The sequence below is a fragment of the Nothoprocta perdicaria genome, unplaced genomic scaffold (genome assembly GCF_003342845.1).
Source record: "Nothoprocta perdicaria isolate Ctin4 unplaced genomic scaffold, notPer1 scaffold_13, whole genome shotgun sequence".
In the NCBI taxonomy this organism is placed as follows: Eukaryota; Metazoa; Chordata; class Aves; order Tinamiformes; family Tinamidae; genus Nothoprocta; species Nothoprocta perdicaria.
Window position 1 is genome coordinate 3,222,311 of NW_020454427.1, and position 25,422 is coordinate 3,247,732.

Sequence of the window (25,422 nt, forward strand, 5' to 3'; positions counted from 1 at the left end):
TTGATAAACTGACGCCGCAGAAAGGGGGGTGGCGGGGCAGCCATCGGCCGGTGCAGCAGCACGAGGGTCACCTGCCACAAGGGCCTTCAGAGCCAAGTGACCACGATGCTGAACCTCAGCACCCGGGGAGAACTGCTGGAATGTTGAGTTACAGGTGAACATGGCTGGGGTTTATTAGAACTTGCATTATTACCATCAAGTGGATGAAGAAATGTCACATGTAGTACTCAAAGGTTTCATGCTTGAAACGGGCACTGAATCCAGCATTTCTCCTTTGTTGTTTTATAAATAGGTATTTACTGTAATTTGGGTTTTTCTGTTGCTGAACTAAGCAAAACGCTTCTCCCTGCAGTACAGAAGTGGGGCTATATAAGCAGTGCAGCTGTGTGTAGATACCACATCTGTAGATACCAGAAACTGTGTGGGTAACTGATAATTGAGTGTCTCTTCTGAGACCCAAACATCTGAATGACCAGGCATGATTAGAGACATAGAGCGGTGCATGAGGTGCGAGGTGCCCGACCATACGTGTTGTTCTTCAGGGCTCTTTAGCAGGTAGCACTGGCTCAAAATATTCAGTATTTTAATGGAAGCACAGCTTGATAAATATAGTTTTGCTGCGTTTTCTTTTGCCAACTTTTGAGTAACAATTAGTTTTTGGAGTGTCAGGCTTTGATTCCTCGCCTAAAGGAGGGCTCAGGGAGGGGCAGCGACGTCTCCCCTTCGCCCTTCTCACCTAACAATCCTCCTTCTCCGCTCCAGGCTGCTCTGAGTAGTCAGTCCGACAGCAAAAGCAGCAGCAAAGGGAGCACCCTGCAGAAACCCGCACCCCAGGAAGGGGAGAAGAAACTGGAGACGGCTGTGTCGAGGCTGGAAAGGAGGGAGCAGCTCAAGAAGTCCAACACGCTTCCAACTTCAGTGACAGGTACGGCGGGAAGGCGCATCCCCGCGGGGGCTGTGCRCTCAGCAGTAGCACCCTGTGGTTTGGGGGAAGCCAGCGGGTCCCTTCTTGCGTCCCATACACCCCCCTGCACATTGCAAACACGTCTGCGTTTGCTCTTCTGGGAGAAGCGTACAGCCAGCCACTGAGCAAGTGTTTGTAAAGCTTCCTTGACGGCCAGTGCAGGCAGCGGCCGAGTTTGGAGGCACCAGYGCAGCCGTCGGGACTGTCACTCGTGCCCGGGACAGGGCAACGCTCTGGCCTGGCAGCTCCCCGCGAGCAGAGCCTGGAACGGCGTCGCACGGTGGATGCTGATGCTTCTGTAGGGAACGCGGCCCCTCGGCTCCTGCCTGGAGTGCCTGTTGGTGCAGCTGGGTCCACAGTGTAGCTGCCTCCCAATACTTGTGTTTTACTTGGAGACTGCACAAACACAGCACATACATGTGTAATGGAAATGCTGATTTGGTCTCCTACGGTTAGGTCTAGGACTTGATTCACATCCTCAGGTTGGCTGAGCCCTAGTCTAAGGACCAAAAAGGTTCAAACAAGACCCCCCCAGGTCCGGGAGAAAAGTTGGTGTATTTCAGACCTGCRCCCCAGCCTCACACAACAGGACTTGATAAGAAGGTAGAGCCACAGCAAGTGGTTGTTGACAGCAACAATTGCTGGTGCTCTTCATTTGCTTCTTACRGATAAAACTAAGTCATTAAAGCTGTATTAAAAAGAAAAATAAATGATTTCCATGATCCATGCAAGATTAAAACTTCATAAAGCATCCCAAACCTGCAGAATGATGCTACTAAAAATAGCTTGTCTGAATCTGAGCACTTAAAGTTCTTTGGTGAATAAAAKAAAACAGTCTGTTTATTTTTTGAATTAGGCTTTTTAGAGTAAAATCTCTAGGTCTCAGGTTGCCTTCAATGGCATCCACTGCCTCAGAATTGAATAATCTTCCCCTCTGACTCCTACAATGTCCATCTCCAGCTCTGCTTATAGAGTTGAAGCCCATGTTTTATTCATCACGTTTCTTTACCGAGACAGCTAATGGGATGATTTGGAGAACAGAATCAAAGGTGAGATTTAACAAAAAGGGTTGGAAATGAGTATCAAGGGTTAGTTTTCTGTGAAGCTCTATCACATCTGCAGGGCCTACATGCAGTATCTGGATACAGTCTCCAGCTAATGTCTGTTTCCTCCCCCTCCCGCATGAAAACCCAGTGGAAATTTCGGATTCGGTTCCCTCGACGCCGCTGGCGAAGGAGGTGGCCAAGAGATTCTCGACGCCCGAAGCCAACCCTGTGTCCACGGAACCGGCGTGGCTGGCGCTGGCCAAGAGGAAAGCGAAGGCCTGGAGTGACTGTCCGCAGATCATCAAGTAGCGGCAGCTCCGCGGCCGCCGCTCGCGCGCGACGGGTCACGGGCCTCAGTTCCCTTCCGCTTCCTASCCAGGGCAGCGCCGCCCGCGCGCCGACACCGACCGAGACCCTGCGACCCTTTGGCTCCAGCTCCCTGTACAGTCTACTCAAACCATATCGTCCTTTCCTTCGGCAAGTAGCTAAATGAGGTCAAGGCAATTTATTTCAGAGCCAAACTCTCAAAAATTGAAGACTGCTCAGATGCTGGTGTAAATTTTAGCCATTCTAACAATAAGGGCCAGAACTTCTGTTCAGAAGCTCTTGAAATTCTGGGAGAATTTGGCTCTGGAACTTTCAATCTCTACCCATCAAGGGGAGATCTTAGAAAAGCCTTTCAAAACTCTGTTGTTGACAAGTGATGCAAGATGCATGCTCCCTTTTTCCCAATTTATTTTTAATTGTTAAGCTGTATCAACTGTTAGTTCTACTTGCTAGTTGAGAGTTTCTTCCTTAAGGAAGAACTTCAGGAGACCTTTCCACCTGCAAATGCTAAGAAAGAAGATGGTAGCATCCAAATCCAAGAATTTACCTACTGTATTTTGTGCTAGCTTTAATACACTGGAGCTGTATTCCCTCCATGTTAGGAAGAAAACAGTTCTCCCTGCCTAACAAAAACTACTGTTTAAACAACCCCCAAAAGTCTCCAGAAGGAAGCCGGGGACAGAGTGTTCCTCCTAGTCCTGTGAGTGCACGACCTGCTCAGCCCTATTAAGGCGGGCAGAGCTGCTGCTTACCAGTGAGAATGGTTAAAGCAATTGTAAGGAACTAAAATAAGCTCCAGCTCAGCCAAACACTGCACTGCTTTTACAACCAAAATAGAAGGGGTCGCGCCCTCCCACTTACAAAAAGGATAAAGTCCATCATGCAGTGAAACTTTTTCTATCCTTAACAGCCCCAAAGAGCTATGTTTATCATTTAAAAAGCCACCCTAGCAAATAAATCCTTAACACACCCAAGTTTGAATTTTACAGGGATGTCTTTTCAGGAGGGACGTTCAAATTCATTAGCCATAGGGCTTAGAGAGTCTTAAAGTCTGTGGCACTACAAAGGGGAGATCATTTAAGGAGAGGAAATTGTATCATTATGACCTGTTACCACATGGGTTTTACAGAAATGTTTTAGCCAAATACTGCTGTGAGCAGCATGAAGAGAAGCCCTTAAATTAAAGTAGAAAAGTGAATTAAATGTGCAATATCCTCCCCTTCCTTGACTGCAAGGAGGGCTGGAGACACAAGCTGAGGCAGCGCAGGGCCCGCCGCCACGCTGGGAGGGAGGGAGGGGGTCCCGCTCACACCAGCACCGCCCCCACGGGCCGGCCCCAACACGCTCCCCTGCGCTTCCTCTCTTAAGTGATCGTTTTTGAGAGAAGTTTTGTACTGAAAAGCAGAGTCTTCAAAATACCTACTTTCCCCCTTACTGTAAATACATCTTTTAAAGTTTTTATACAATAGGGGCAATGCTGCTCCCAGATACTTGAAAAAAAGTGCTTACCACCTTCCAAGTAAAATCTCTGCAAACATACCTGAAGGAGGAGCTGGAGCCATCATTATTTTTGTTCTGCTAGCACCAAGACTTAGCACTTCCTAAGTTATCTGCGTTTACAAGCCTGCACTACAGGGCTGTAATTACAAGACCTAAACTGCCTGAAATCCATCTCCAGCATTCCCCCAGGAAAGGGGAAGAAAAGGAGTCAGGCAGAATTATGGAGAAGGTGAAATAAGTCAGGATTAAGGAACCTAAAGAGAGAGAGGCACCATAGCATAACGAGGTGCTGTTGCGCATGCCAGTTTCCAGACACGCTACCCTTCTAGCACATAGACTAGAGTTTTCAGGAAGAGTGGTCTGAATCTGGAGCGTCAAAGCAGAGTTTCCTTAAGCGTGGGGGTATCTAGTGCGACAGGGGAGCCCGTCTTACGCGCGGCCCACGGTGGCAGCGGTTCCTGGGGTACATGTTCAGCAGTGACATTTCATGTTCAATTACTGCACATTTGCACTACGTACCAAGGAAGTGTTACTTTGCTTTAGCTTTGCAACCATGGCTGATACGAGTGGTGGAAATCTGTAAAAATCATTACTACTGACTTTAAAAGAGCAAAAATGTTTTAAGAACCGAACAAACCACTATGTAGTATATTGTCTCAACCTTTTGTAACTTATACACAYAGAATACCATTTCTTCTGACAAGGTTATATATGATTAACCTCTATGTTCATATAGTAATGTATAAAAACTATAAGATGTAAAATTGTGGGGTATTTGTTGTGTACTTTTTTAATTTTTAAAATGTTTTAAAGTGCAATTGTTTATTATACTAATGTCATTTTAATTCTTATTAAACTATAACCCAGTCAAAAAATATCTAATTCATGATGTATGTATTCAGTGTCTCTGATTCTTAGTCGTAGAGCTCAGTTTTACTTTATAAATAGGACTTTATTTCTGCAACCCTCTTGACACTGCCTTTCCACTAAAAATGCGTAACAAGACCTGCTGAAACAAACCCTTTACTGTTGTTCAGGATTTTAAAACCCAAGGCAGGGATAAAATAGCTTCTACCACACATTTGGACATCACRATGATGCTTAGTTAAGCACTCTTGCTTTATCATTAATAAGAAGTAGCATCACTCTTACTAAGGTGTTGAGGACAACAAGCAGGCTGTGGCCTCACAGGTCAAGTGACAGGAGAGGCTCAGCAAGAGGCCTGGTTACCTTGCCAGAGGAGCAATCCGTGCTCCAACCAGGCGCCTGTTGAGTGGGACTGCAGCGCAGGGCGCAGGCGCAGCTGCAGCGTGGGACACAGACATCCCTCCCTCTTCCCAAGGCGGAGCGCAGCACTGTCCCACAACCCTCGCCGTTCTCCAAGYGCTGGAATTCAGTTGGACTGACTTCTGTTTTCCTGCCACACAGGTCAAAGCAAAACCTTAAACTCCAAGCCCTGTGAAACACCAGGACTTTGGTGAATCTGAGCTTGCAAGGGAGGGAGGAGCAGTGAAACCCTGGGGGGCTGCTGAGCAGTCGTAGTCCTTCAGTCAGCACAGCAAGTCAGTAAACATCACTTTTCCTACTGGAAAAAACACCTGACTTTTTTTGTACCTACCTGGTGCAAAAATGCTACCTGAGAAGAACAAAGAGCCTCCGTCACTGACAGGCAGAGAGGCAGGAAGAACCTGTGAGTTCTTAATTTACAAATGTAAACAATAAAAAGGAAGCAGCCTAACTTCTTAGCTCTGCTTTTCTTCCTGTTGTGTACAAATCTAGGCAATAAACATAATCATTTCTACAGCCAACAACAAGCTTTGTTCCCCACACTACAGGGGAAGAGAAAATCTCTCCTGGGAGCTTATCTGCTCCTTCTGCTGTTCCGCTCTTGGCATTCAGGATCCACACTTTGCCATCTGTAGACACTGCTGCCAAAAGAATTTTGTTCTTTAAGTCATCACTTTGGAAAACAAATGGTGTTCCGTATACACTTGAAGTGGCTTCAAATTTCCACAGTAAATTACCCTCCATATTACAGCAGTAGATAAAGCAGTCATGAGAGCCAAAAAATACTTCTTGCTTAGTTAAACTTGAGATGCATGGAGAGGAAAACACCGGTCCGTTAGTGGAAAACTGCCAAACCTACGGAAAGGACATAACCATCCATTAGTGCAGACATCATCGGGCTCACAGCAACTGTAATTTTTTTTTTTTTTTTTTTTTTTTTAAACAGATGAGTGGTTGACAGGACAGCACACTGTCTCAAGATTGGATTTCCTTAGGAATCTCTCTTATATTCCAAATTAAGCTTTATGCATCCAGTAAATAATTACTGCTAGAAGACTCATAAAAATTGTTGTACAAGAGTAACTACCTTCTTGTGTGGCTCTCCTTGGAAAAAGAATTATTGTGAGGCTAACAGGACAGAGCAGGTAGTGGCCTTTGGCATTTGGGCCATGAGTCCGTCAGCTGCAGCTCTGCCACCGGGGGGAGGCTGCTCTCGTGCAGGAGCTGTCACCCCACGCTGCTGTGTGGGTAGCCCCCGGACCAGGGCACTTTGCTTTCAGAAAAGGCTCTGGCGTCACCCCGAGTCCTGCAGCTCACGCAAACAGAAATCAGCTCCAGTTGAAACAAAAACATCGCATTTAATTCAAGGTGATGGCTGACACATCTCTGCCATGGCATTATTTGATAAACGGATAAGTATGCTAATAAAATCTTAAATCCAAATAGCATTTTATAGAGGAAATGATTTCCAACATATTTGAGAAATTTGARAAAATAAGTTTTATCTGTTGGCATAAGTCTTGAACATTTATTTAGGGTACAGGCAAGCTCTTCATGCTTTCTGCAAAAAAAACCCTAAAACTCTCTTTAAATAAACAATTCTACAAAAATAAACACCTACAGCTGTGTTTGGGTCACAAAATGGTGCAAATAGTGAAGCAGTTTCATCACTAAGTCTCAGAAAACAGTATTAATGAAGTATCTTATCCAAGGTTTTGTGATGCACATAAGAAAAAACTAAGTGCCAACTTTTACCTTTTCTCCAGAATGAGTCAAACAATATAAGTTTCCATCCACACATCCAACGTAAACATACTTCTCATTGCAGTGAGGYGAGGAGAAAAGTGGTTTTCCCAGGGAGCTTTTCCAAGTCTTGTTTCCTGTAGCCTGTGGATGACAGCACAGAACATCCCATRTTTAATTCCCAAGAAGCCACGCAGTCTTTTGCCACAGCCCTGTCCAGCCCCTCAGCAATTCCCCCTCCAAAACAACAAGCTCCCAGGCTCTCCCATGCAGAATGCTTGCCAGAGCCAAGCTTACTCTAAGAAAGTGCTCACAGTGTTCCCCGAGATATACGTGTCCTTGTTCCACCCTTCTCCTGGGTGGAACCAATTCTTTGGCAAAAARAGCCAAGTGAATAAAAATCCACTTCCCAAGATAATAATGCAGTTTTGAGAGAGACAGAGTCATTTTCAGTTCTATCAGCTGGACAATCTCCTCACAAGCGCAGACAGCCAACAAAGGAGAGGAGATTGTGAAAGTCGTACTAATGGGGCACATCTTGTATTACAAATGCTACAGGAAATGCTGCAGTCTACACACTRTGAGCATCCCAATAAGCTCCTAACACAGCCAAGTGTTACAAACACTCACCTGGRATAAGAAAACATGGGTTTTCTTACTGCAGGCTCCTGCTTAGCTTTGTTCTAACGCTGGACTGGGTGCTATAATGGTGGACTGGGTGCTACTGAGGAAAGTGGGAGTGGGTGGAAGGTGCTGATGATGAGAACTGGTGGTCAGGGTTGTGTGACCTGAACTGCAAACATCTGTTCCAAGTGACTATTGTTTTTATTAGGATTTTTTTCTGTATTCTGAAATACAGGAATTATTAAACTGACATGGTGTGTAATAATAGTGTGCAATAATATGACATTAAGTGAAAAAGACCTTGCGCTTGCATGCGATTCGCTCGTTTTGTTAATCAGGAAATTGCTCAACTTCAGAAATGCATTTTGGCTTAATATGAGTTTTAGATTGTGACATGAAGGTACATACAGGGTTTATAGCCAACAGCAGTCCTCCTAGTGTAGCAACATAAAGATGATAGGGGAAAAAGCTTAGGCAAGGAGATGAAAACACAGCTCCACCTTCACAATGGGTCTTCCATATACAAGCCTTTTTCTGTAAGCACAGAGAAAAAGATACAGAAAAGGTTTTACAAATGCAGTTAAAGCTCTAAGAGTTTGCAAGGGTCTTCTAGTAACACACTCTATCAAACAGAAGTTTGCACAGCAAACACTAGTGACAAGGCAAGACAAAACTCACCATCTATTACATCAGCACATATATCATTGGCTAGTTTATTCCCCAACAATTACAAGTAATTAAACCAGTGAACTTACAAGCTAACGAGCTTATAATGATAATCATCTAGACTTTTAARATGTGAGATTCTCTTTCCACCATGGCCTCATCACCAACCTATTCTGCAATACCCACATGTAACCCAGTAATAGACAGACACGCGGGGCAGCTTAGAACAGCCCGGGCAGCAGGAGAGCCATGGCTGGGACCACCACTGAAACCATTTACCCCCACGTAACCCTAACCCACTCCAAACAGGCCCAACTTCTCAAAGCTTAAGACTGGATTCCTGAGATGACTAAAAGCAGTGCAGCTTCATCCAGCTACAAGTCTGGCCTAAGTCACATTTAACCCTTCGATGTGTAAGGGTTAAGTGTCCTTACATAGATGTCCAGGCCGTACACGTGCTGGTCGTGCGACCCCACGTACACGAGGCCGCTGGAGGGGTCTGGGACCGCAGAGCTTTTCACGGCATCTCCAGTGGCGAAAGTCCAGTGTATCCGACCGCTGCCGCGCCGCAGCACGTGCACCAACCCGGCGTAGCAGCCTGCGCCACGCGGGGAAAAAAGAATTTACATCTTTGTAATTACACTGTTATTGCTGGCAAGAAATACGATGATTCGTGAGGTTCAGTCCCTAAACAGTTTCCAAAGCTTTTCCTTTTGTAGTTTAGAGTCTTTGCTGATGGTTCTTACGTTCAAAGCCGAGTGTTCACTGCATTCTTTCCAGCTTACATTTGGAATATGCTGATTTCCCTGCATTTCTGCCACTTCTCACAGTGATAGTACTAGAAGATGCACCGAGCTGCTGAAAAGGGTGTTTGTCTGTTTTTTAAATTCTCTCTCTCCCTAATCTACCTTTTCAGAAACCAAGGCACCAAGAAAATAAAGCCTGGATATTTTCTAATGAATCTGAGCTATAGYTGTGTAGAATCCTGAGGTCATAATAGGACATTAATTCAGTTTTCTTATCACAGTAAACAGAAATCTAAAAAATAGTCAAAATACAGTATTTATGCTTACTTTGCATAAGAAAACCCATCACATAGATAGCTGTGATCAGCACATATGACTAAATACATATTACTTAAAAAGGTAACATCAAAGAGATAGAGATGATAAAAACCAGGTTATACTGGTGAACTAACAAAATTAGTTTTATATAAAAAAAAAAATCAGTGCTACAAACAGCACAAAGCCTAGAGAGATTAAAAGTCACATACCATGACAGATTGCATGCAAGAGTCAAAAGATAGTATTTTTCAAAGAGTTTAATTACCTGAGGCACCATGTACTAATTTCTACTTCTATCAATTTTATGTAAAAAAATGTTTTTATAGTTTTTTTTTTTTTTTTAAACTGTATTACCTTTCCACACTTTCAAATAGCAACTTAATGGTCACACTCTAACTAATCCCTAACAAGGAATTGTACCCATTGATTCTTCTCTTCCTCCTTAATAAGGCCCTACTAATAAACTGGTATATAAGTGAGAAAAATTATAATGTTATGTAAGTCCCTCTATTAATTATCATGAAATTTAATTTACTTCCTTCTGTCTCCAGTTCACAGCAAACCAGTTTTGAGGCAGATCATGGAGTTTATCTGCAAGTGTAGGAGCAGGGCATCCGAAAGAGAAGTAAGATTCTGTCATTCATCTTACATTTAGCAGGGAAAATAATTTTCAACAAAGGCTAAAACAGAAGACCTACCAACAACAATGAAATTTCCACACACGGATACACAGGCAGAAGATTCAATACGATCTCCAAGGTTCCTCTCCCACTTCACTTCTCCCGAATCTAGATCAATCGCCTGCACTGTATGAGAGTGAGAGCCAACGTACACAGAGGCAGACGCTTCATCTGCGAGGGGCACCACGAGCAAGGGCGACGCATCGACGCATCTTCCCGTGTCCGACTTCCATCTCATGCCCAGCGCCAGCCCTGCCGCTGCTCCGGGACTGCACCCCGCAGAGCTTGGCTCAACAGCACAAGAATCTCTTTTACCTGCCTTGCTGGTAACTGCTGAACTTCTGCTCTTCTCGATTTCATTCTCTTGCTCTTGGTTTTTCCTTACACCCGGGGACAGTAAGTGCAGAGAGGATGGCTGTTGTCTTGCTTCCATTCCGACCTGTGCTGCATCACTGGGTTGTGTAAAGGAATTGGAGGAATTCATAGGAAACAACCGATTTCCTCGGCTCAATGCAATAAATTGAACTATTTCAGGAGCAAATTCAAAGCGTCTTTCAGATTCCAGTTTAATGTACTTTCCACTGAATTGCTCTCCATCATATTCACCTATTTTTCTTTTCACGGCATTGTCAAAGTTCATTATTTGGTCTTCACTTGGAGCCAGAGTTTTAAGAATATGCTTGTAAATCTCTTCAAATGAACTGCTGAGAATAACYTCGAGGAGAGCAGGAACAGCTCTGCCTACTAGGATCTCAATTTCTTCATAAAATCTTAGAGCCTTTAAGGAGTCTCCACCGCTGTAGAGAAATACTGAATCTTTAGAAATTTCTGTGGAATCATCAAGGAGATCCAGAACAGACTAGAAAAGGGAAGGAGTAAACAGAAAATAGTTCATGGGTGGTAAACAACAGCACACACACAAAAAGAATCTGGTGAAATCCAGCTGAATAGCCTATAACTACCACTTAAGTCAGCATAAATTGAGAAAATTTATCACCCCACCAAAAAAAAAAAAAAAAAAAAAAAAAAAGAGTTTTAGCACCAACTTGGCAGTGATTGAACAAGAGTTGGGGAGAAACATGGAGATTTTGTTCAATAATACTTTTTTTTTTTTAAAACTCAATTCCAATTCTGCAGTTTAAGGAATTAAAACAGATTGTGCTGTGGCTCTGCCAGCCTTTTTCAAATTCAGTCCCATTTATTACTGACAAGAACTTTAAGGGTTTTCTACTCCTCCATATCTAAAGCAAGTCTTTAGCACAAGAGAACCACGAAGTCCAAGACACAATCATGAAAATGGGCCAGCCAGGCATAAAAGGGAAAWAGGGAGAGCCTCTCCAGTTTACAGTTACCTAGAGAAATAAGTAATTCTGGTAACATAGGAGCTCAGTTTTTTTGTTTATTTGTTTACAAAATCTCCATGTCCCAGTTGCTTGTTTCCTTTAGAGGTATCTTATTTTTGCATGTGAAGTTGTATTCAAAAATCTCCTGACAGATTCTGTCCTTGCTATGCTAATTGTATGTACCCTCAGCGTCCACAACTATCTGATAAAATGATTCTCTCATGGCTGTCACAGAGCAGTTGTGTTCAAGTATTGACTGAATASACAGAGCTATAATACTTAAATGCATAGGCAGAGAGAATGTTCTGGTTGCATTAGTCACACTTCTTAAAACTGTTTAATTCCTGACACACTTACAAAGATTTTCTTGCAAAGATAAAAAAGCAGCTCAAAATACTACCTTCCATAAATACTGCAATCTCTCCCACAATTCCTCTGCGCCTCTCAGCTTACTGTCACGTCTTCGGCAGTTTAGATGGCTCTGGTAAATCTTGTTCAGCTCAGACACATTGACTTTGCCTTTGTGGAAAATAAAGCATTATTTTTTTTCCCATTGCTCTTTATCATTTACACTTCCAGAACTTGCTTTGCCCAAATGGACACCTTAGTTTTGCTCAGGCTTCCTTATTCATAGGTGAAATTCTACCTGTATCCTTTTATCCTGTGAATCAACTATACTCTTCAAAATACAATTCAGTTTTTGAGAATTTATCTAGCCTCCCACATCATCCCACATACAGTGCCTGATCTTTTCCCAAGTAAAGTCAGGGCTCTGTCGCAGATCCTAACAGGAGGCACTAGGAAGACAGATGTGCGGTTTTAATACTTAAATGGATTTTACTCCTGTTCTTTGAGATTCAAATAAAACAATATCAAACAAACATACACACACATAGCTGACAACACTCCAGACACATTCATTGTTTCCAAATACAGCTGTCTGCCTAGACTGATATTTCCTACCAGGAGTGAGTTAGCTGACCTATGTATTTAAAAAACATAATTTGTATTTTGGCAAAAAAAAAAAAAAAAAAGGCAAAAGGAAAGGAGACCGTTAAAGTAAGCAAGTAAGCTGCAAAGACAAGTACAGTTTCATTTACCATGCGATGTTAAAGGCAAAGCTTTAATCAGTACAAGGTCATCAGGGATTGCATGAGTCGGGAGATGTTTCTGAAGTTCTTTAAGAGTTTCTCTTTCTTTGAAATCATCTTTGGGTACAACAAACAAGATGAGTTTTTCCTGCTGATACCAGGTCACTGCACAAGCTTCTACCTGACACAGATCTTCAACAGTCTGCAATACAAAAATATCAGTCTTACATGTTTTGAAAGGCAGCTCAGTTATACAGCAAAAGGAGTAAAGCCCACAATTAAAAAACAAAAAATACAGACTGTTAAATTTGTATTCATTGTATTGTTTCATCTTTCTACATAGCATCCTATGTATAGCATTCTGTGTATGCTTAYTAGATATTTCATTTATGTTAACTTATGCAGCAACATTCAATGTYAGACACTGAAGAATGAATTTAACAGTAGGCAACAGCAGTACAGCAGTCAGCAAAGCAAATAAACTGTTATTTAACAGTTATGGTTTAGAAAAAAATAACACACGAGGAAACACTTCTTTGCCCAAACTGTCAATAAGGATGCAGAGTACAGTCATTGTTCCTGAAATGTAAATACTTCTAACAAATACTGAAACCACTAATTCCTAACAGAAATAGTACAGGTGTTTACATTACTACACACAGGCTATATCCTATTTCTGTCTTAAATGATGCAGTCCAAACCCCAGCTGACTACATGCTACTATAGTAAGAAAGGCTTTAGGAAGCCTTTAGGAAGAAAGGAGATCTAAACAAATATTAGTCAAAAGAAAACATAATTTGTTATTCATATTTATTCATGTTTAAACCAGATTCTCAAAACTAAACTTAYCAATATGTGACCTAAGAGAAAATTTAATTGCAAGTGCCTGTAATTAAATCATAATGGCTCTTACAGAAACAGCTTAAAAAGAAGAGGAAAAAAGAAAGGACACTCCCTCCAACAAACCCTGTCTTCTGTTACCAGCTGGCTGAATGTAATGAAATGATGAAATGATCCGATTCATCTGATAATCTGCCATCTTATAAAATGCAAGAGCTGACTGGACTATAAGTGCCCAGAAGAAAAGGCAGTTAGTTATTTTTCACAAAATGATTATGGAGGTAGAACACCTATTAATTCATTGAGAACTTGGCCACAACTGGTTCTCCAAAAGAATATCTTTGCTATAAATACTTTACCAGAAGGACAGACAGGATGAAAACTTCAGTTACCAACATTTCAAATTTCACAAATCACCTTTCTGAATTCAAGGCATGGGCAGCTTTCATGCTACATCCACACCAGAAAGGAATTGTGCTTGCTATCAAGAGAGCCTAAGTATGACATTATCGTCTCRCACTAAAATCCCTTTGTAGGCCTCTGGTCTGTACCTGAAGAATTTACTCTCTACAAGGACATGATTCTTTCCTGAACTTTTTTTTTTTTTTCCCCTCCTTCCTCCTGTAGAAAATCTTTTGGAAAAGTAAGCTTGACAATATTAAAAAAAAAAAAAACAAAAAAACCCACTAATTTCTAATCAGGAAGTTTAAAATTGCCTATATCTGTATTTCAAAAGTGCACTGTTTAAAAGGAAAACAAACCTAGTAATAATTATCTTTCTTTTTAAACATAAAACATTGTGTTCAYGTGTTCATAAAAAAGAAATACTTAAAAGTAAGAACAAAAAGGAAATCCATCTAGAACATTTATTCTGAGGCCTTGAATTCCTCCCACAGTTTATGACTCACTGTATTTTCCAAAAATAATGTTTTAATCCATAATAAGCTTTCACTTCAGATTTTCTTGAGCTGACAGCAAGACTTTGCACAGCTCTGCTATAAACAATCTCCATACTGGTTTATGGTCCCTTCTGGTTAAGGGTATTTTACAGATCTTAACAGTCACAGTAGTGTCTCATAGCTGAAGCCTGTACATATTTGTATAAAAATGATGAACTATTTGTTTGCCTGAATGTCACAAGTGAGATATAATCCAGGACTCTCAAAGCCTTATTACTATGCAAGCACTAATGAATAATTCCTTAATATTTTTCAGGTATTTATACAGTTTCTCACTTCTACTGGAATAGGTCACAGAATAAAATGTTTCTAAAACACATCCTGCAAGTGCAGGGGAGTTGGACTAGATCATCTCTAAAGGTCCCTTCTAACCTTAAGGATTCTGTGATTCCGTGAAATTCCTTTCTCTTATGTACCTAATATTAGGTACATAAGTCTAGATACTTGATTTTCTTTAAGACTCCTGAAAGTCATCTGAAATTGAGTAAATACAGATTTCTGATTATAATGACATACTCTTTAGACCTGCACTGGCATACTCTACTAGGTAAATGTGGTATTACCTGCTGCAAATATTCAGTATTAAAGCGTTTGCCATGACGTTTAATCTGATTGTCTTTCCGACCCAGGAAGATCATCTTTGCATCCTGCACTCTTACAAAATCCCCTGTTTCTCTCATTGTGCCCAAGGGTATAGTTATTTCATCATCAAGAAAACAGACTCGTTCTTCACCACCTACAAGAGAAAAGACTGTTGTCACGTATATTAAATAGCATACCTTTGAAATTATAAAGAAAATACTGTGTAATTTATCAAATTCTTATAAATTCTAGAAGGTATTACCAGAAACATTGAGATTGTCACCAATGCCTTCTAAAGCATGCAAACTGGGTTATGAAGTTAATTTAGTTAATATATAGAGATAAACTAATGAAAATGTCAAAATGCTAGGAAACAAACTATCACAATGAGAGAGATCTGCAGAGAAAATGACGGTAACTTCTGGCTCATCATTCCAACAACCTAAAACACTATGAGCAGGTTCCCTGCCCAGTGGAACCTAACATTGCCATATCCTCTCACATATCAGAGGTGGATAAAAAGTAAAATAATTAATACATTATTAAAACTCAATGACAAACAAAAGCATCTTAAAAATATATATATAACATAACCTATAAATATTTGTCCTTCGCCTTCTAGAACTGCCGAGCCACTGGAATCTCTGACCTCAACTGCTGTTCCAAGGAGCGGTGAACCCAAAGGTACAGGGAAATCACTTCTAAACATATTAGAGAGAGAGACAGTAAAAATCTTTCTCTTTTGAACACAAAACAACTATTTCAAAAATGAGCAAATCTTTTAAAAGAACAGCGTTAGAGCACTAAGTACTYGGGACTTGTTTTTACAAATGTTTCTTCTTCAAAAAATGCTCTAAGTGTAGAAAATGAACAACTTCACTAGTGTGCACAAGTTTAATAATTAACATACAACAACAAACAGAACAACAGAAAATAAGGCTRCAATGGGCCCTGAAATAATGAGAGTAATCTGAGAATTTCAGGTTTTTTGCTGTTCCAGGTTGAACATTATCAAATCAAAGAATTTAAAAACACACCTAAATTACCCAGAATTCATTCTTTCCATATCCTTTTCTGAGCCTTTTCTTTTATCTCTTGATGTTTCGCTAACTGAGCTCAGATGACTTTTTCAAAGACTAATATAAAAGAGTAATTTCAATGTCTCCATCTCTCCACAGACTTCCTTWGAACTGAAGACCAGCACCTTTCTTTCTCCCTCATTCTACAGCTTCTTCAAGCATTCACAGAACACTAATTTATGATTATAGACACTGCTTCTGAGTGGGAGACATACTGTCTCGAGWGAAGCAAAACTTAAGCCAGTAACCTGAAATACCTCTCGCAATGTCTGAAGTCAGGTATGGGGCTCCAGCTCACTGCCCACCATAGAAGTCACATACTCCAACCTAACAATTCCTGTGCTGCTGCTCTTATTTAGGCTGTTGAAACTTCTCCTTTTCTCTATCAACCAACTCTTCATCTCATATACAAAAAAAGTTTGGCAAATATGTATTTTTGCCAAGTGAGAATCATCTCCTTCTCCACTTTTCTCTAGCTGGGTTCAAAAAAATAATTAATTTGATGATAAAGTAATAGAAAGCCTCCCAAACATGCAATTCCTATTCCATTATTCCATGTCATGGGAAAGCCCCAAGAGAGGGGAGAAAAAGACACTAACCAACCAACAACTTGCTACATAAATTATAAAGTAACAAAAGAGAAAGCAGCACCTTGTTTGGATCATTTAATACATTGCTACTGAGAGATTTGAAATTACACATTTAATTTTGCCAAGCATATGGAAAACAGGACAGACCACTAATGAATTCATTTTCTGCTTATTTTTTTTTATCTCTGGAAACTGCATCAGTTTTCATCATTTTGCCGATGAAAATAAAGCCAAATGTATGTCTATTGCCCCACCAAAAATAAGAGATCAAGATAGCACTGAATAGTCTATCTCAGTTTTGTTTTATCTGGGCCTGCTTACTGCAAAGCAATCATAATTCCTCTTGCAAGGACACTCGGAGGAAATGGGCTCTGAGGTGAGCAGAAAACAGCAGTCTCAGACTTTAAAGATTTCCAACATACTATTTTCAGTTTGAACTGAAGAACAACACATTATCTCTGGAACAGAAGAACTTTGAAGAGAAAATGATAATAATAATCTCACTGAGGAGAACRCAACGTTTGAATTCAGAGAAACCAGAATAAAACTGGATCTCGAGTTAAAAATTCTCAGTGCTGTAAAAGATCTCATAGTGTCTGTAGAACAGATGCCTAACAACAGTCACGCTGCATCATTTTTAAACAAAATTCTGTACCAACTTTTGCTTGAGAATTTGCAATCCATCATTTTCAGTCTTCCATGCTTTAAATACCACACATCGTTTGCCTGAAAAAAAAATCTCAATTCCTAAGATGCATCTAACCCAAGTGACATACGTTGACTATCGTGCCACAGAATAAGTACACATTTCAGAGAATAAATAAAACCGTGAGATGACTGGAGCACAGTAAACCTGCAGTTCTGTGGTTTAGGAATTATTCAATTTCTGCTTGAGGTGCCTGTTTTATTGCAATGGAAGATGCATTTGTCTGCTTCTACAGAAAAGACCACCTAGGAGGTCCGAGAAGCCCAGGAAAGTTCTATTTCTAATGAAATTGTATTTTACCACTCATATACCAAGCCAGKGAAAAGAGGCAAGTTTCCTACCGAAAATCAGCACTAAAAACCTCTTCAGGAATCCTGTAGCAAGTGGCCCAGCTTGACACCTCAGTAATACCATAGAGATTAAAAATGCTTGTTTTGTTATCCTTGTGCTTCCAACTTTTCACGAGATTCAGTACGGGAAACGCTTCACCACCAAGGGCTAAGATACGGAGTGAAGTATTTGCAGACAACACAGTTGATTTAATAATGTGAGCTCCAAACCTTCTGAGAAGTGTTGGTGTTGACTGAATGACATGTTAAAAAGAAAAAGATGCAAAAAATAGTTATTTTTTTCAGTATATTGTGTATGACTATTCCTGCTTCCTTCCTTATCCAGTACTCAGTTAATGTCATTAACCATCAGATTCAAGTATAGTGGATAGTACTGGTGTTTTCTGAAAATTTAATATGAGATCAAAATCTGTAATGAAACCTGTATTTTTAACACAAATCTATGCTCTGCTGCTGAGTTTAATATTTCACTTATTTGTATGAGAGGTTCCATGTTGCATTTTCAACCATTACCTGAAGTATATGGACTTTAGTTATTAATTCCTTAGAAACAGAAAGCATCAAACATGATATTGTCTTGCTATTGCCGTTTGGGTTTTTTTTTTTTTAATTCATTCTAGTATGTATCAGCTAAAATACATTTAATTAACGTGAATATATATATATATATATATATATATATATATATATATATATATATAAGGATAAAGGATAGGAGATAGTGGGTTGTTCCTGATTTGGGTAAATAATCTACAAAGATCAGTTTTCTGAAAGTTGTCACATTATACTGCAAAATGAGTATTTAATCTAGTGAGAGGATTAAAAAAATGAGTTATTTCTTGTCATGTTGCTTTTCTCTCTGTAACATATCAAGACTGTATCTGTGAAGACCATCACTTTTCAACTGATTATTTAAACTTYAGTGAATTATAGTAAGTAACAAAGGTGGGGAAAAGAAAGACTCTTCCCTATCAGTCATTTTTCTCCAAGACCCCTGAACCAAGTTAAGATGGAAAGGGGAGGCATCCCTATAATTTAAAAACCATCATAAAGCTATCCACGATCAGTTAAACTCTAATGAGCATTTTGMCATCAATTCTGCTGAGCAACCCTTCCTTCCCTGATCAAAATCACAAAACCAAATTCCTAAGAAGACATCTCAAATATCTTCACAAGACCAAATCCTGCTTTGACCTGTTAGTCTACATGCTATGTATATATGTATTTTAAATATACTTTTTACGGTTTTACTTAATGCATCAAGTGAGATAAAGTGATCAATGGACTTGTGTGTGACAGGAAAATCTATACCATCAAGCTTTGTAGCAATCATAACAAAATAAGAGTAGGAAATAAGGTTAGGATAATACCCAAGAGAGGGACATTCTTTTCTGCTGTGGAATCCTACAGCTAACTATTCACTAATCTTAAATTTAAAACCTACAATCACAACTACCACAATTTCTCCAAAAGAAAAGAAATTTTAACATTTCTATGAATATACATATTTCAGAATTACAACATTAACGACAAAGCATTACTTCGGGATTGATCTACTACAGTTAATAAACTAACCAAACCGCAGTCATTTTGCTCAAAGTGAGTTACAACTGACATACTCTTACTGGTTTCCTCTCCCCTGCACTTTAATTAATAGTTTCATTAAATGCCCCTCAGCACTAACATAACAAGAAATGGGACTTATTCAGTCACACTAGATGTTCACAATTTCAAGTTTATTTTTTTCAAAAATGAACTTTAAAAATATTAAAATCTGGATCATATGGGAGATGATGCATATCAAGACAGTAGGGTCTATCTCACACCTCATATAGGCAGATTGCAAAAAACAAACAAAAACAAACAAAAAAAAATGAAAARAAAGCCTGGGGGGATTCAATCATCATCCTCTATTTACTGTAAAAGTGAAAAATATTTTATCATCCTCTAATAGCACTGTTTAGCAGTTGTATTTATAGWAGGAATATCTCTAAAAACGAAAAATTATTTATAAGGAAAAGCTCCAAGATCAAGCCCACTTTAAAGCGCTGAAGATTTTATAAAAAGTAACCTTTTTACCAGATTATTCAGAGCTAGAAGATTAAGAATTAATTACATTAGTCTGTTAATTAAGAAGTAACACATCCTTAAGGGCTTTATCTTCAATATTTTCTGTCACAGAATGCTCGAGACTGCAATAAGGCAGCAATTTTCTAAAAGCTAACATCCTACAGCAAAAAGGACAAMACCAGAGCTACTCTTTCAAGAACACTCCCACAGTATTTGCACTCCTGCCTAGTCTGGAGAAGAAATGGCACATTCTTAGACACGGATCATGCACGTGGCCTACCTGCAACACTGTCACACGATGGTGATGAAACAGAGCAGCAGACAGCTCCATGGGCATCATTTTAATGGCACTGGGCACTATAAGAAGAGAGGCTCCACTTGACAGAGCAATGAACATTTCAACCACGGATGGGTCAAACGTTAGAGGAGAAGCTAGGAACAGTTTATCATCCTGTGTGATCTCAAATATGGATCTAAAATAAGAAAGCTAGGAATTACAAACTTCATGCATATGTCTTACATCACTTTTTGCATCACTTGATGCAAAGGGCTAAGGGCTTTAGCTAAGGGCTACTCTGATTACATAGGTAAGGGCTACTCTGACTACATAGGTATATTCCTTAAAGAGAATCTGAGTTAGAGCTCCTGAATAAAGCCCATGAACACTGATTGAACAAGGTCCTTCAAAAAGATATCCATCATGCTATACAGAAAATATAAGGTTCTGGTAAACTATAAAAACTATAGTTTTCTAAAGAACTTAAGAAAAAGAAATAAACACTGAAGACATCATTTGCAAAAGCTTTGAAAGAAAAAAACAGAAGCCATACTTACTTAAGATGCTGAATATTTGGCACGATACATTTATGAGGCACTCTAACTATTTTGGGGGTCCCTGTAGTTCCTGATGTATGCAAGACATATGCTAGAGAGTGTTTCTGGCCAATGTCCATGCATCCCATTTTCGATGCTTTTACTTCAAGTTCATCTGGGCAGCCAGTACAATCTGGATGCAAGTTACTCCTTGATTTGAAGTGCTGGGAACTTGCATGRGTCCTGCTCTGATTAAACTCGAAAAGAGTTAAACCAAGACACTCTACTGTGGAAGAGTTGTGGTAAAACCATCCCTCATGGGACATCTTGAATTTCTGTAACAGAAAATAAAGACTTTAAACAGGAAACCTCAGTACATAATGTTATTGTTCTACTGTTTATGAAAAAAAAATATTTTCACAATATTTTCACTTATGAATTTTCACCCTATCATTTTCAGAAGACACATACAGGATAACAAAAAAAAAGCCCATGCTTTTCTATATGTTAAATATGAAAACATACTTTACAAATGAAAAATAAACAATTATCTTGGCAAATAATAAARACAATTGCAGAGCAGATAAAGAAAAAAATCACTCTAAATTGCAACTAGATGGTCCAGTTTTGTCTATTCCTTTTGCAATATGTGTGGATACAAAGATTTTGAAGGAGTTGCACAAAGGAAAACCAAAGATTAAATGAAGCAATTATTTTCAATGAAGCAATTATTTCAGTGCTGCAAAGACTTTCAATCTTGATGTACACGGAAACAAAACTGGAGAAGTCTTTGAACATCGTTGCTCAAGAAGTTCGCTGCAATAGAATTTGGTGGGTTTTTTTTTCCTTTAACGGGGAAGAAGTACATAGTACTTCTAGATATAAAAATGTTTATAACTGAATGAAGACCACCTCTTGTTTGAATAGGTACCCATTCCTACACAGCACATCACTGCTTCCTGTAGAAGCCTGAACACTTACGTTTAGTTTGTCATTCTCAACAAGAATATATTGAAGATTGCATTTCTTCATGAAGTTGGCTGTTAGGACTGGTGGTCCATCTGGATCCACAGGACAATAGGCAGCTGGGACTTGAAGGATTCTACCAAGACAATAGTATTTACAAACTAAGAAAAATCCTCTAAAGAAAATCCTCTTAAGTTTCACTAAGGTTTATCTTACATTGCAGTTAGTTTCCAGAGTCAGAAAATGTAGTCAGAATACAACTTCTAAATATTCCGTTATAAATAAAGCAGGAGGCAAAATATAAACACTCTTCCCTCTGGTCTTTTACAACAAGGATAAAGGCCAAAACTACATGAAAATATTCAAAATTCTTCCTGTCAAGGAGGTTGCTGATGACAAAAGAACCATTGGCATCAATGACAAAATGATTTCAAGTCAAAGCTCCTGCTGTTGACTAAGAACAGAAGTAAAAGCTACTCACTCACAGATGTAATATGTATAAGCATGCTTAAAAATCCCTGGCTCTACCCATTGAATAAACTATCATTCTGTTCTGACTAGTTTACAGATCCCAGCATAAGAAGATCTGGGCAAACGTTATAATTTCTTCCCAAACAAAGAGATGAATGTTAAGCATCATTTTAAACTCACTCATTGTGCTTCCTATGGCAGTGCTTCTTCACCATACTGGTTTACAAGAATCGCTGATTAGGTACTCCATCTAGTGGCTCAACTTGATAAAAACAACTACTCAAATTCACTAACACCTTAAAAACAAAAGATAAATAACATGCAACCAAAACGGGAAGAGTTTGCATAAGCCTTAAAATTTCTTTCTTTCTTAAACTTTCTTCTCCTGGGTCCCCATGAACAATTACTGATATTTCCTCAGTGTGTGGCAGTGATTTTTTGCTGCTGCAACGAAGGTATCCAAAGCAAAGACTTTGCACCTGTAGCATTCTGCATTGTAAATCTGGATAGGCACCAGAACCAATAACCCCGAGTCAAAGGGCTAAGCCAGTCCTTTGACCTCCACCATATAGAACATATAAAGGTAACAAAGCACCCACTTTGGTAGCAAAAGGAAACACTGCTGCTGCTGCACAGCTTAGAGGAAGAAAGGGTAACTCTGGCTGGAAGGGACCCTAAGAGGTCTCTCATGCAACACGGTGCTCAAGCAGGGCCAGTTGCGAGGTCAGAGTGGCTGCTCAGGCCTTGAAAACCTCCAAGAAGGGAGGCTGCACAGCCTCTGAGCGGCCTTGCTCAGCTGCTGGGCTCTCCTCACACTCACCAGCAAGAAATTCCTCAGCTCTTCCAAGAGGTTAATGGTAACATCACTCACTCTAACACAGCCCCCAAGCCACGAAGGGATGGTCTCTACAACCACACACCTAGACATTCAGTTGCACAATGCAATCAGGGGAGGTAAGAGCAGAGATCAGAGTCTCTTGCATACWTCACTTGTAGAAAATTTTTATCATTTTACTGCAATGAAATATTGACATGACCACAGGCAGGAAGACAGATTTCCTTTCGGCAAGTGAAAAGTTTTGATTCACTGAGCCTAGAGACACATTACACATTTGCCTCTGTACTACTCCACATAAGCAGAAATCTGACCTATAAGGAAGGAAGGTAGACCTCCATAACAAGAAATTCACTAAAGAGCAGTAACAAAGTTTTGGATTCCCTTAGAAGAAAAATACTACAAGTGACCCATCCCCTGGATAATAATGTAAGCCCTTTACCAGCATTTTTCTGCATTAGGCTGTTCAGTAGGTAAAGYCTTCACCAAAACCCTGAACTCAATGCTTTGACAGTGTCACCCACGCTGCAAAGAGGTGAATGTTCCTGGGCACATTCAGAAAAAAAAAGTTCTGAAATGCCTAAGCACCCTTCTGTCCAAACCAAGGAAGATGACAAACAGCGGGTGTATCAGGAGCACTCTACCAAGTTCAGTGAAATCTTCACACAATTCTTTTACATTGTTCTCTTCTTCTCCTTTCATTCTTACATTTTCTTACAAGAAAATGTATTTCCAGTGTGACAATAGGAAAATGCTAACATGGATCATCCCACTGCTGTACATATCAACTCATGAAAATACGATATAATGCAGGAGTTCTACATTATATCCTAAGATCTATCTAAGGTAGTCACAGTATAATCAATCCACAAAAGTAAGACTTAAAAACTGTGGAGTTAACAAAAGCATTGAGATTGCAATGAAGAAGATACATAAAAAAATCCTGCATATTCATCTGCATATATACATATTTATTCTGTTAAATCAACTACATTTTAAAACACGCATAACAAACAGTAATTATCAATAATATTTCAGAGTGCATATGAAATAAGTCTGAACGATAGTTTCATATATTTTTGATCAGTGAACTCAAGAGTCAGAAAACTTCAGTGCTAGCTTCTCAAAACGTTATAAGCTATAATAATGTGGATTTTTTTCTTAAAGAAAGACTTCTATGCCTCTGCATTTAGGCAACAGAATACTTTAAAAAAATCTGGTAAAGGTGAAGAAAGATCAAGTGTTTCTGCTACATAAACAAAATCACTGTAGCTATGGTTTGCTTTACTGAATTTTTTTTATGATTAAAAATACAAGTTAAAAATGAAATTTTGCTTTAATAGAGTCTACAGGCAAACATACAAAAAAAAAAAAAAAAAGGAAAAGGAAAAAAATGCAAGCATTTACAGCATTACCCTAGAATCCAAGATGGTAAGTTAATTCCTGGCTGGCAGTAAAGTCCAATTTCACATTTTCCTCGATGATCACAGTGCTCTCGCAGGAAAGCTGTCAACTCCRTGGCGAGCTTAACCACAGTGGCATACGTGTAGCAAGCGGCCGGTTGGCCATCGCACGCATCAAACCTCACCGCTTCCCTGCTGGGGTGCAGGCCGGCTGCCTCGCTCACCATTGCCTGAAGAGTCATCCCAGCTACCTACCTTCGCTCCTGCTGAAAGACAGCAGATCACACACTGCGTTATCACCTCCTGGTTTTTAATACTTTGATCAAACGACAGGCGGGAGGCACAAGAAGGGCATTTATCACGGCTTCACCACAACACCCGGTACTGCCGAGGCACCCCCACCTAATACGGCCCCGTTCGCTCCCGCCGCGCTCCCCAGCGAGGACAGACGGCCTCGCGCTCACTCCTGGCCGCTGCCCTCCCGGCGGCCGGTGCCCCTGCAGGCCGGGAAGCCGCCACCAGCAGCCGTTAACAGCCCAACGGTCGCCACACAGGGCGCCCGGCGCCGATTTCCGGCGCCTCCACGCGACTCTACAACCGCGCCCCTGATTGGCTGGAGGMCAACCCTGATTGGCAGCGCGGCCTTCCCGCTGGCCAATAGCCGCCGCGCTCTCTCCGGGCCCGGGCGSGTGGGGCCCACGCCTCCAACGGCCAGGGCCGGGCTGAGCCATTATCCCATTATCTTCTGCAGGGAACAAGAGCCGCGAGAAGAGTCCTAGGACACCCATCCCGGAGCAGGRTGGCTCCTCCGGCACTACACACGCGGCAGGAACCAACCTCCGACCGCAGGTGAAGGGCGCAGTCAGTCCGTCCGCCTTCCGGGAAGATGGTAGGGCCCAGCGGCAGATTACGTCACTTCCGCGGGTTGCGCGCGGCGCGGCCGTTAGGGTGGGTGCTGTGCCCCGCCTCCCGCGACCGTTGGGGCGGGGCCAGGGCGGGCTGCGCCGTTAGCGGCCGCGTTAACGGCCCCCGCGGCTCCCGGTGACGCGAGACACAAACGACTCGTTCCGCACGCGAGGGCTCTGTGAGGATTTATTTTATTCAAGGAGCCGCTGCCCGCGCTGCAGCGCGGTGAAAAGACGCAATTGCGCAGAAATCACAGAACCGCGCCCGTTTCTAACGTTACATGGGGCACAGGTGAGGCGTTAGCTTTCCATTCGTTACATCTTTTAAAAATAATTTAGCACAGTTGCATAGTAGTCACACAGCAGAAGTTGCTTCACAGAAAGACAGTCTCATTAAAATAACACAAATAAGGACACCTAAAGGTAGAGGGTTTTTCTCCCTTAACTCATTGCATGCATTTAAAAAAAAATTGCAAGTTCTCAAACTTCTCTGTTTCAGCTAGTGGTTTATTATACTG

The 25,422-nt window shown here is 40.6% G+C and overlaps 2 protein-coding genes across 5 annotated transcripts in view; one reads left to right on the plus strand and one right to left on the minus strand.

Annotated features, from left to right (window-relative positions):
• KIAA1211 (KIAA1211 ortholog) overlaps window positions 1–3,421 on the plus strand; it is a 71,525-nt gene extending 68,104 nt beyond the window's left edge. Inside the window, exons 11-12 of the mRNA XM_026033566.1 lie at window positions 763–925; window positions 2,159–3,421. Of these exons, the coding sequence (XP_025889351.1) occupies window positions 763–925; window positions 2,159–2,319 (324 nt within the window). The 3' untranslated portion in view covers window positions 2,320–3,421. The remainder of the gene's footprint in view (window positions 1–762; window positions 926–2,158) is intronic.
• Window positions 3,422–4,837: 1,416 nt separating this feature from the next.
• On the minus strand, window positions 4,838–24,888 carry AASDH (aminoadipate-semialdehyde dehydrogenase). 4 transcript variants are annotated; one of them, XM_026033511.1, is made up of 15 exons: window positions 24,837–24,888; window positions 24,012–24,265; window positions 21,306–21,426; window positions 20,346–20,659; window positions 19,792–19,984; window positions 17,433–17,674; window positions 15,311–15,417; window positions 14,698–14,870; window positions 12,345–12,537; window positions 11,645–11,763; window positions 9,920–10,760; window positions 8,592–8,755; window positions 7,900–8,025; window positions 6,880–7,011; window positions 4,838–5,979 (listed from the first exon to the last, which is right to left on the minus strand). In XM_026033511.1, exons 2-15 carry the CDS (start codon window positions 24,239–24,241, stop codon window positions 5,572–5,574), a joined length of 3,363 nt encoding a protein of 1,120 aa, XP_025889296.1. In that variant the 5' UTR covers window positions 24,242–24,265; window positions 24,837–24,888; the 3' UTR covers window positions 4,838–5,571. The 4 variants fall into 4 exon arrangements, with proteins under 4 accessions (XP_025889296.1, XP_025889297.1, XP_025889300.1 ...); XM_026033513.1 differs by lacking the exon at window positions 4,838–5,979 and adding an exon at window positions 6,269–6,430; XM_026033512.1 differs by lacking the exons at window positions 24,012–24,265; window positions 24,837–24,888 and adding an exon at window positions 21,942–22,025.
• Between the last annotated feature and the right edge of the window lie 534 nt (window positions 24,889–25,422).